The following is an 11,452-nucleotide window of genomic DNA, read 5'->3' as shown; positions in this document are numbered from 1 at the left end:
CTGACAGAGCTTGAGAGGTGAAGAGGTGAGGTGAAGAATGGCAGATAATTGCCAAATGATGATGAGAAAAGCTTGTCGCATCAAACAAAAAACTCTTGAGGCTGTAAAGGTGCTTCAGCTAAATATTTAGTTACTTATTTAGATACTTATACAATGTACTTATTTCAGTTGTTTTATTTTTAATAAATTTACGAAGTTGTGACAATTCTGTTTTTGCTTTTTCATTATGGTGTATGGAGTGTAGATTGATGTGGGGAAAAAAGTAATTTAAAGCAGTTTAACATAAGGCAGCAACATAACAAAATGTGAAATAAATAAATTTAGTATTTAGTGTATAAATAACTATTAATTATATCAATTGTCTTTGTTCCACAGCTCTTCCTAAATTCCACACTCACCCAGAGCCCATGTCAGTAGATGAGGGAGGTGTTGCACGTTTCCAGTGTCAGGTCAATGGTATTCCTGAGGCCAACATTACTTGGGAGAAAGACCATGTTGTGCTTGGAACATCTGATGACAGGTACCACAGTCCTCGCTGACAGTTCTTACTGTCTTTCTTTATATTCTTCCTCTCAAACTCCTCCAGAATTGCTCATTCATGTTACTCTTTCTTCCCAGGTACACACTTCTCCCAATGGGTATTCTGCAGATTACAGGAGTTAAGAAATCAGACGCTGGTGTCTATCGCTGTGTTGCCACCAATATCGCCAACACCCGCTACAGCCACGAGGCTTATCTGAACGTAACAGGTCAGTAGCCACCCTTGATCTGGCAAACACCCCAGACTGCATGTACATAACCTTAACCTTAAACTCTATGCATCCAGCAAATAAGCAATGTGCTATATTATGTATTGAACAACCAGAACATTGATTTCCTCAAATGTCATCCTTATATTAGTGATTTGTAATTTAGCTCCAGTTTCATCATCTCTTTATTTGCCCTTCTTCTCTCAGGAGGTGTTCCTCGCATCTATAAGGAGCCAGTCATCCTGTCCGGCCCACAGAACCTCACCATTACCGTCCATCAGACCGCCATTCTGGAGTGTATCGCCACTGGAAACCCTCGTCCGATTGTGTCTTGGAGTAGACTTGGTATTAATCCTTAACACTCAAACTGACCAAAGATAACTTAATGTTCTGGATTTCTCATAACTTAATTCCTTCTCATAATGTTTTTCCATCAGACGGCAGATCTATTGGAGTGGAGGGCATACAAGTGCTTGGGACAGGGAACCTGATGATCTCAGATGTCTCCCTTCAGCATTCTGGAGTGTATGTGTGTGCTGCCAACCGGCCTGGCACCAGGATGAGGCGTACTGCATTGGGCAGGCTGGTAGTTCAAGGTAAACTTCTTTGATTTGTACTGAAGATATTTTGTGACATGTTCTTACTGATTTTCCACTCAAATTTTAAAACGATTTCATCTAATTTCTCCTCATTTTGGCCTTTTGTCTCAGCTGAAAGATCCTTTACAGTGTTTTGTGATATATAGTACTGTTCAAAAGTTTGGGGCTGGTACAATTTTTAAAAATGTTTTTGAAAAAAAAAATCTCTTATGTTCACCAAGGCATTTAAAAAAAATAAAAAATACAGTCAAATCAGTAATATTATGAAATATTGTTCAAATTATTTAAAATAACTGTTTGCTATTTAATATATTTTAAAATGTAATTTATTGCTTTGGTGGTGGTGTAACAGAAATCATTCTATTATTTCCTGATCAAGAAACATTTCTTATCATTATCAGTTTTGAAAATAGTTGAGGTGCTTAATATGTTTTTTACGATTCTTTGGTTAATAGAAAGTTCAAAAGAACAGCATTTATTTGAAACATAAATATTTTGTAACATTATAAATTTAACGCATCATTGCTGAATAAAAGTATTCTCTTTTTTTTCAAAACTCTTACTGACCCCAAACTGTTGAACGGTAGTGTATTGAATCAGAAAGGTAGATATTTTAGCTTCAGTATTTTGTAAATGGTCCTAACCCATGTGGCAAATAATAGCTGACCCCACACTGCTTAATCCTGATTTGTTGTGACAGAAGTTCACAAAGCTTCACTATTACAGTAATTTTATTATTTGCACACTTCACTGAGCACAAAAGACCAAGCCTATTTTGTGTGTGTGTGATTGTTGCTGTGTATGTATTGAATGAATTAAGTATTTTTGGGCCGTTATGATGACCAGACATCAGGCAGAACTGGTTTTGAACATGACCCATGGAAGCTGACTGGTCAGCACAGCAGGAGAAGTCAATATTCAGGCCCTCCCTTCTCTCACCTTTGCCCTTCTTGGTTTTTTTCTCACTCTGTTACTGGGTCTGATGGTGTGAGACTCTGACTACCATTATGGTAATTAAGGTCTGCTGGTGCTGTCCAGCTGGGCTTGAGAGGAATAGCTTGGGTAATGAAGTCAGCTGTTAGGAGATATCCCCCCTTCAACACCCCAATGACACAACTCATCCATCACCCTGCTACTGTCTGTACATTCAACCTGATCATATATCCCTGAGGTATATATGCTCCTTTCATTGGCTTTCTTCAAAGTAGCTGCACACTGGGGGTCTTTAGGAAAGAACAACATGAGAACAAATGGGTAAATCATCCATGAGAGGTGTAGTACAAAAGTCATATTTAATATCACAGTTGGTAGTAGTATCGGTAAACGACTACGCTTTTTATTCACTTGAACATAACATAAGCATAATCCTAATAATATCTTTTAACATCTTAAACAGTACAAGTGATGGCCAGGAGGTAGATATTTATTTCAACACATGCTGAATATCTGCCGTGATGAGGAAGATTATCCTCTTGTCCCTTAGCTTTATGCATCCATTCATTTGTTAAATTGTCATTGAAATTGCACCCAGGTGTGCTTTCTCTGTCTCTGTCCCAAATGTGCAGCTTATGTCTGATCAATCAATAGTCATCCCTATCAGTCTTTTTACAACAGAATTGGCAGTGAAGCCATTTAGGGGAGTTAATCTTGAATGTATTGATTCATTTATTGATCCACTTTTTGTGTAAGATGGGAACAAAGAGATTAGCTTAGGTTATTTCTCCAAAATAAAAGCAAAAACCTTCCCAACAAACCCTGAGAAAAGCCTCATTAAGTAATTCAGATCAGTGAAGCAAAATGAAATTTTAGAGTAACACAGAGTGTCACAGAAATGAAATTCGTTATCAAGGAATTGTGCAAGAATATATTTGATTAGTAATACTCAATATATAAGGTTTTATATGTTAACATTAGATAACACATGAAATAATACACCGTTTTTACAGCATTTATTAATCTTGGTAAATGTCAGTTTACCATGTAAGCATCATATCGTTCATTATTTAGTTCATGTATTATGAATTATGTTAATTTATATTACTTAAAATGTTAACGTATTAATATAGGGTACGGTTCTAAAGTTTGGGGTCAGTGAGATTTTCTGATATTTTTTTTAAAGATATTAAAACTTTTATAAGTAATCAAAAGTGACAGTAAAAGACATGTATAATGTTACAAAATATTTTTATTTTTACACAAAAAATATTAAGCAGCACAACTGTTTTTAACATTGATAATAATACAAAATGTTAATTGAGCACCAAATATTAGCATATTATTTCTCAAGGATCATGTGACACTGAAGACTGGAGTAATGGCTGCTGAAAATTCAGCTTTGCCATCACAGGAATAAATTACATATTTTAAATATATTAAAACAAAAGAAGCTGTTTTAAATCATTTTAACTTGATAGACAAGCACTGAAATTCAGTAGATGAAGCAGAAAGGGAAATTTGGATATTATAGTCCTGTTGTGTGAACATTTAATAACTTAACAGTCTGTCTGCCAGTCACAAAGGTAAAATCAGCACATCCTAGTCAAGTTCAAAGCTGAGGGGTCTGTTTATGTCCTCCAGACTGCTCATTGTGGATGTGAGGTCTGCACTTTCACACAGTCATGAAGGTTCGGACAGATGCTGAGCCAGGATGTGGACAATAGAGAACAAAAAGGAAGACAGACAGGCAAAGAGCAGTTTTCCTAGTGTGCATGTGTATGTTTCGGGAGGAGCGAGGTATCCCCTCTCACCTCTGCCCTCTCATTTCTCACCTTTGACATTGGCCTAGGAAGCTCTTTTACAAGAGTAGGCAGCAGAAGGGGTGGAGCCTCCTCTGACAGACAGGTGATGAAGCAGCGAGGGAGGGGCCAGCAGAATGGATGGTCCTCAAATGAGGAAGGGTGATGGGCCTTCATGACCCCTCCCCCACACTATTCATAGCATTATAAGGGCAGTTGTTCTCGTCCCAGCTGGTGGTCAGGCAGTGGATGACGAAGTTCAAGGGGGGGATTGTGATGGTATAACAGTTTGTGTTGAGGGAACCCCTTCCTTTATTTTCACCCTGGGCTATTTTTAATATGAAAAATGAAAGGATATTGACATCTGGTTCAGCTGAGGGGTTTCCTTAAGTTACATTTTCTCAATCTGAAAATGTATACCTATATCATAGCAGGTGCAGAAATAGTAATTCATATTAAACATTAGGCTCATTGATATGTCATTACATGTGACTTGAAATCCAGCGAATGCTTTCAAGAACCAGTTCATCAGGAGGCAGCCATGTTTTTCAATAATAATAATTGATTGCATAAGTCACACAACAGAATTAAATGAATGAGGAGTAGCCACCTGATCAGACACAAGGTCAGGATCTGAGACCCTGCTAAAAGAATAACTGATCAATACATGAGATGGATTGGACACTGATGCTGTCAGTTGATCCTGGTTGTAAAGACACAGCTGGTTAGTTGTTAGAGTGGAAAACAGACCCCCAAAAGCTGAGACTGTTATTTAATTGTACTCTGATTGCTTCCTGTTTGCAGGCAAGGGAAATGACATGTTATGAAATCATGAATCCATCTGAATCAGTCACAGATCGACATGTGCATGAGTGTTTTAAGTGTGCTTGTATTTATAGCTGACTTTCACTGGGCGTTTACATGTACTTAAGAAGTTCAATTTAAGTCGGACTAAAACATTTATTGTTTTTTCACAATACCATATAAAAGCTTTTGTCTGACAGAAATAGAACCAGTTTTGATTAGTCTTCTTAAACAGTCTTTAATGATCAAAACACATTCTAATGTGAAAAGTTTTTAAAAGTATAAATTGCATGTTTATACCATAGTTGATCATGTTTATAATAACATGGTACAAAGTTAATCACATCATTTTTGGAAATCAGGGCTAATATTAAATATCAACTGATTAAATTTGCTATAGTATAGTAATACACAACCGGTCAAAATTAAGATTTCTTTTAAATGTTTTTTTAATGAAAGACGTCTCTTATGCTCACCTACTTTATTAGAAAAATCAATTAAAAACAGTAATATTGTGAAATATTATTAAATGTAAAATAACTGTTTTCTATTTGAATATATTTCAGAATGTAATTTATAATTGATGTCATTACTCGAGTCCTCAGTGTTGAATGTTGAAAAGAGTTGTGCCACTTAATATTTTTTTTACCATTCGAAAGTTTGCGAAAGTTTTTTTCTTTTTTTTTTTTTAAAGAAATTAATACATTTATTCAGCAAAGATGCATTAATGATTGATCAAAAATGTCATGGTTTGCACAAAAACATAAAGCATAAAAAACTGCTTTCAACATTGCTAATAATTTATTAATAATATTATTAATATTTGAGCACCAAATCATAGAAACATCTTTCAAAAACATAAAAAAATCTTAATGTACATGGATGTGTATGTCAGCCAGACAGATACAGCATATACCAGCTCTCTCTCAGGGCATTTATTTAGTCCCTCCTCAGTTCAAAACATTTCTATTCGAGGATGTCTATTCATCAACGGTTTTACTCAGGTTCAAGTGTGAAGTGCTTTTTGGGAGAGAGGAGAACCACAATGACGTGGCTGATGAATGACACCCCTCCTCACACGCGCACACACACACGCACACACACACACACACACACACACACACACACACACACACACTGTGTGACCGCCGTTCATTCAGATTGAGTCTGGAGGTCTGAAGTGACCTCTGTCCTATTGTGCCCTGCTATAGTTTCATTATATACACACCCGTCCAGCCCCTCCCACTTTTCACTTTGACCCTAAAGCCTGAGCAGAACCCACTGGAGTGTTTTTAAAGGCTGTATATTTCATTCCAGACCTACGAGCACAGATATGATGAATTTTGTGTTTAGTGGTACTTGATGTCTTGTAATGGTATTCTAACCTCAAGTTATACGCACAAAGTTTTTTTATTTTTTTTATTTGACTAAACTCATTTTGATTACAAATTGATTCTGATTTTAATTCTGTTTAGACAGATTGAGTCTGGAGGTCTGAAGTGACCTCTGTCCTATTGTGCCCTGCTATAGTTTCATTATATACACACCCGTCCAGCCCCTCCCACTTTTCACTTTGACCCTAAAGCCTGAGCAGAACCCACTGGAGTGTTTTTAAAGGCTGTATATTTCATTCCAGACCTACGAGCACAGATATGATGAATTTTGTGTTTAGTGGTACTTGATGTCTTGTAATGGTATTCTAACCTCAAGTTATACGCACAAAGTTTTTTTATTTTTTTTATTTGACTAAACTCATTTTGATTACAAATTGATTCTGATTTTAATTCTGTTTAGAGATATTATTCAGGACACTGATGAGAAACAAAACAATCAGCTGTGAAACCTAATCAAACAGCTTGACAAATCTATATTTTTGTCCAACCATTTGAAAAATGTTGACCTCATTTGAAGGGGAAGCTGCGCTGTTTTAAAGATCTGTGCCAGCATTGATTAATAGCTGTCTATTGAAAGAGGGTTCCCTTTGACCTATGACCTTCCACACCTCCGCAGACCACTTCAGACCCTCTTCCCTGGGAAAAGGGGCTCTTGTGGGGGTGTTTGGTTGTGGTTGGTGTCAGTAGATCAATGAGACGCATATCCTGGGGTCTGGAGAGTTCTACATATATGCATGGCCATTGTGTGGACACTGAAGGGGTGTCAAGTGGAACGGTGAACCTGCATCTGCGCTGCAGGGGTCATTTAGGAAAATACAGAGCAGTTATAAAAAGAGTTTAAGTTCAAGATCTGATGTTAGTGTTTCAAAGAGCCATGAACTGAAAAAATGTAAATCATATTATTTCATTAAATATTAATATTAAAGGGGTCATATGATGCTTTTTTAAAGATCATTATTTTGTGTATTTGGTGTAACAGAATATGTTGACGTGCTTTAATGTTCAAAAAACCATAGTGGGGTAGATATGTGGGGGCGTGTTAGAATGAGCCGTTTTAGGGGGGCGTGGCAGAGTCTTAACTTTGATAAAGAATATCTCTTTGGTTTTGAGACTTTAGTCTTTGCAACTTCAGGGATCTTATCTATGCACAATCAGCTTGTAACACTCCAAAGAGAAAGGAAAACTTGAAATCGCATCATATGACCCCTTTAACATGTCTTGCTGTTAAACAAATATATGTCTGGTTCTCATTTGACAGAAAAATGAGCTTTTCCTCTGTGTCATACTGTCTGTACTCCATAAAATTTTCACATTTGTTACTGAAATGAAAATTTGGTAACACTTTAGATTAGGGAACACATATTGACTATTAACTAAGAGATTTCCCTCAGTAAACTCCTAATTACTGCTTATTGATAGTAAGTAAAGTAGTTGTTGTTGTAGTAGTTATGTTTAGGTATGGGAATCTAAAATATGGTCATGCAGAGTAAGGCATTAATATGTGCTTTATGAGAACTAATGAACAGCTAATATGCTAGCAATATGCATTCTAAAAAGCAACTATAGTTCATAGTGAATATGTGTTCCATAATCTAAAGTGTTACCGAAATTTTTATTTTGGGAGATCGAAACAGGAGACACATTTAATTATTAATATTATTCAACTGGTTTTGATATAGACAATTTAATAATTACATTATTAAATTGGTTAAATAACTAAATAATGTATTCTTGTTATTTGTGTCTCACCCAGTGTTATTTTAGTATCATCGAGGGACTAATAGTTTAGTCTCTAATAGTTAAAATTATTTTCAATTTTTATATTTTCCATTTTTATTTTTGTTTTAAGTTTTAGTATTTTTGTTGGGTGCTTTTGTCATTTTAGTTTTTTTTAATATGTATATATAGTTTTTATTCATTTTTATTTCAGTTATAGTTATTTTAGTACATATATTTATTATATATATAATTTTTTTTCATTGATTAACAAAACTGTTATGTCAGTCAAAGAAAAATAGTTTGCTTATGATTTAGTTTTAATTTTAGTTAACTATAATAACCCTGTTCCTTCTCTTTCCCCAGCTCCTCCAGAGTTCATTCAGTGGCCGCAGTCTGTGTCTAAACCAGCAGGAGGCAGTGCTGTGTTCACATGTGTGGCTCAGGGTGTTCCTGAGCCTCATATCATTTGGCTGAAGAATGGAAAGATACTCACGCCTGGCGATAATGTGAAGCTCACTAACAATAATAGGTACACACTTAAATTATATGAGACTCACAAGTATCAACAGGAATATACAAACTTACAGCTGAAATACACAGACCATAAAACTTTAAGCAATACTTAGGCATGTATTGTAAACAGACAAATTAACAAATAGAAATACAAAATTATTTGTTTATATACCTATTTAGATTTTTATAGATTTTTGTATTTTTAATTTATTATTTGTTTATATATATATATATATATATATATATATATATATATACATACAATTATTTTTTTAATGTATATGTGTACAATATTTTAGCGGATTTGTTTACCTGGCATAATTTGTCTGGAGGCTTTACCAACTTTACCAACTGTCCACTAGATGTCAGTGTTCACCTGTTTCCTATTATGTCATCCAAATTGTGAGATGTGTAATTTCTGTGAATGTTAACAAGGTTACATTAAATTCAGAGTATAGATTTATAATAATAATATAATTAATGTTTTTAGCACCCTGGCCGTAACTCGCATCACATCAGAGGATGAGGCCATATACCAGTGCATCGCTGAAAACTCTGCTGGCACTAACCAGGCCAGTGCTCGTCTGGCTGTGTCCCTGGCCAAAGAGCTGCCCGATGCCCCTCAGGGCCTGAAAGCCACGGCTCTGTCTAAAACCACCCTGCAGCTCTCCTGGACCCAGCCACCAGCCGAAATCACAGACGGGATCATCGGATACGTTCTGCATATCCGCAAATATGGCGGTGAGTGTCTCTGGAGTTCAGATGTTCCACTAAACTGGAACATATTTTGCGCTCTACAAATATTTTTGGAGTGATACTTCATAATTGGTGCACTTTTGTTTTCAGAGCCTGAAAGCAAAGAACTACAGGAGGCCGTGAGTAAGACAACATTTCAGCATGACCTCACTAACCTTGAACCTGCGACCACCTACTCCATCTACCTGAAGGCTTACTCTCCACTGGGTGCTAGTGAACGCTCCAGTACTGTTGTTTCCACAACACTAGGGGGCGGTATGTACCTGCATACAGATTACACATCGCATGCTATTTGCTTTTATGTTTTGCTTAGGTCACTACAATTTCAAACTCTCCCCCTCTCCCTAACTGTCTCTTCTTGGGCCCACATCAATATTTTTGGCTCCCTCTGTTTAATATCATCCTTCTGATCGAACCTGCTTTGTCACAGATGTTTGAGCACTTGTTTCATTCTTTCTATAGTTTCTCTTTTGCCCATCCACCATATGTTTTTTGCTTGAACAGAATGAACTCTGACAGTGTTCCTTGTTCCTCTGAGCTCATTATAATGGGTTTTCTGTCTTTGTACCCTATCTAGTGCCCAGTCCACCTACATTTTTCACCAAAGCAATAAACACCACTGCAGTTCAGGTCCTGTGGGAGCTGCCCAATAAGCCTGGAAAAACGGAGGGTTTCCGACTGTTGTACCGCAGGGTCCCCCACGGCGAGATCCAGGGACCGATTCAGTTGCCATGTCATGTTAACGCTCACACCATTTCTCATCTCGGTGAGGGAAAATTGTTTTTTTGTTTGTGTGAACTATATGAAACTATTGATGAAACAATAGACTATAGATGCAACACATATTTGCAGAAGCCAATTGGTTTTTCATAATGGGCACAGAAAATTGTATTTATAACAAAATATGTTTTAAATGTGTCAAAGTTAATCTTAAATCTGCTTTGCAAAGATATTTAGTGTGAAAAGTGCAATACAAACCAATCTGAAAATGTTTCTCTTCAGGTTTTTTTCCCTGCATATAAAATTACTCTAATAGTGGGGTTATTGGATTTAGCAAAAAAACATGCCAGCACAAATAAAGCCATTAGATTCCATCTAGCCCTGCTTATTTTAATGTTTTATGCTGAATACTCTCTCACTTTACTATTCTGTCTACATGACATGTTACAGCAGCTCTGAAAAAGCCATTATGTTTGTACAGTGACAGTTGAAATGTTCCTTCACTCACCCACCTGAAGAGTAGACCTGAAGTGTATCATGAGCATTAGAGAACAAACGCTCCTCTAAGTATTTCCTAGTATTGTTATGTGACAAATGTTTGAATTCAGAAAACTCTGAAGAGAGTGTGAAAATTGAGATATTGACGAAAAGAGATCCTGCATCACATAAAAAGAAAATTGCCCAAGGAAAAGGACCATAATAGCCAGGAGGTTTTACACCGGACCTTAATCACCATGACTCAGCTGATCAGTAGTTCTACTGTGACTGCAAAGTCAACAAACCAAGCTCAATGTATATGTATTAGATTCTGTATGTGTGAGACAAATGCATGAGTAGCTTTGATTTATTAGCAGTGTGTGTGATACTTGCAGGTTTCTTTTTTTTTTTTTTCCTAAGACCCTGGTGCTGTGTATGAAGTCAAACTGGTGGCCTACAATGGCAATGGAGAGAGCGACTGTTCAAAGAAACTTGTGTCACTGGCTGAGGACGGGACTAGTGCTAAAACCAGATCAGGTAAATTAGAATTTGTTTTGGCATGCATAATTACGTTGATTATTTATTAAATAAGTGCACTGTATAATAATCATGTTCCTTGTTGCAGGAGAGGAGACTGAATGTAACTGCAGGGGTGTAGAGAGCTCGGTGAGCAGCATTGTGGTTGGCATCCACATTGGCATGGCCTGCATCATTTTCTGTGTGCTCTTCCTCATGTTTGGATATCGGCGCAGGTAATGGACCTTTTGGTTAGATAACATCATGAAACTATATGTGCAAATTGTACAAATATTTTTATATTGATTCACTTCACAAACATGAAATATAACACATTATAAATATACAATATTATAATAATAATAATAGTAAATACATTATATATAATGTATATTGTTTATGTATATATCTACATATATAATAGCATAAGTATAATAGTATAAGTATAATAAATACATTAAATTTGGTCT

The 11,452-nt window shown here is 36.2% G+C and overlaps 1 protein-coding gene across 1 annotated transcript in view; it reads left to right on the top strand.

The window, feature by feature from the left end:
- The window catches only part of LOC107731740 (immunoglobulin superfamily DCC subclass member 3-like), a 16,045-nt gene extending 4,823 nt beyond the window's left edge, over positions 1-11,222 (top strand). The window contains exons 3-12 of the mRNA XM_016542901.1: positions 376-520; positions 619-749; positions 957-1,094; positions 1,187-1,345; positions 8,364-8,529; positions 9,004-9,254; positions 9,360-9,524; positions 9,847-10,035; positions 10,887-11,003; positions 11,092-11,222. Coding sequence (XP_016398387.1) covers positions 376-520; positions 619-749; positions 957-1,094; positions 1,187-1,345; positions 8,364-8,529; positions 9,004-9,254; positions 9,360-9,524; positions 9,847-10,035; positions 10,887-11,003; positions 11,092-11,222 — 1,592 coding nt within the window. The remainder of the gene's footprint in view (positions 1-375; positions 521-618; positions 750-956; positions 1,095-1,186; positions 1,346-8,363; positions 8,530-9,003; positions 9,255-9,359; positions 9,525-9,846; positions 10,036-10,886; positions 11,004-11,091) is intronic.
- Positions 11,223-11,452: the final 230 nt, after the last annotated feature.

This window comes from Sinocyclocheilus rhinocerous, unplaced genomic scaffold (genome assembly GCF_001515625.1).
Source record: "Sinocyclocheilus rhinocerous isolate Xijiao unplaced genomic scaffold, SAMN03320098_v1.1 scaffold193, whole genome shotgun sequence".
Lineage (NCBI taxonomy): Eukaryota > Metazoa > Chordata > Actinopteri > Cypriniformes > Cyprinidae > Sinocyclocheilus > Sinocyclocheilus rhinocerous.
Note: the sequence above shows the minus strand (reverse complement) of the source record. Positions and strands in the feature narration are given on the sequence as shown.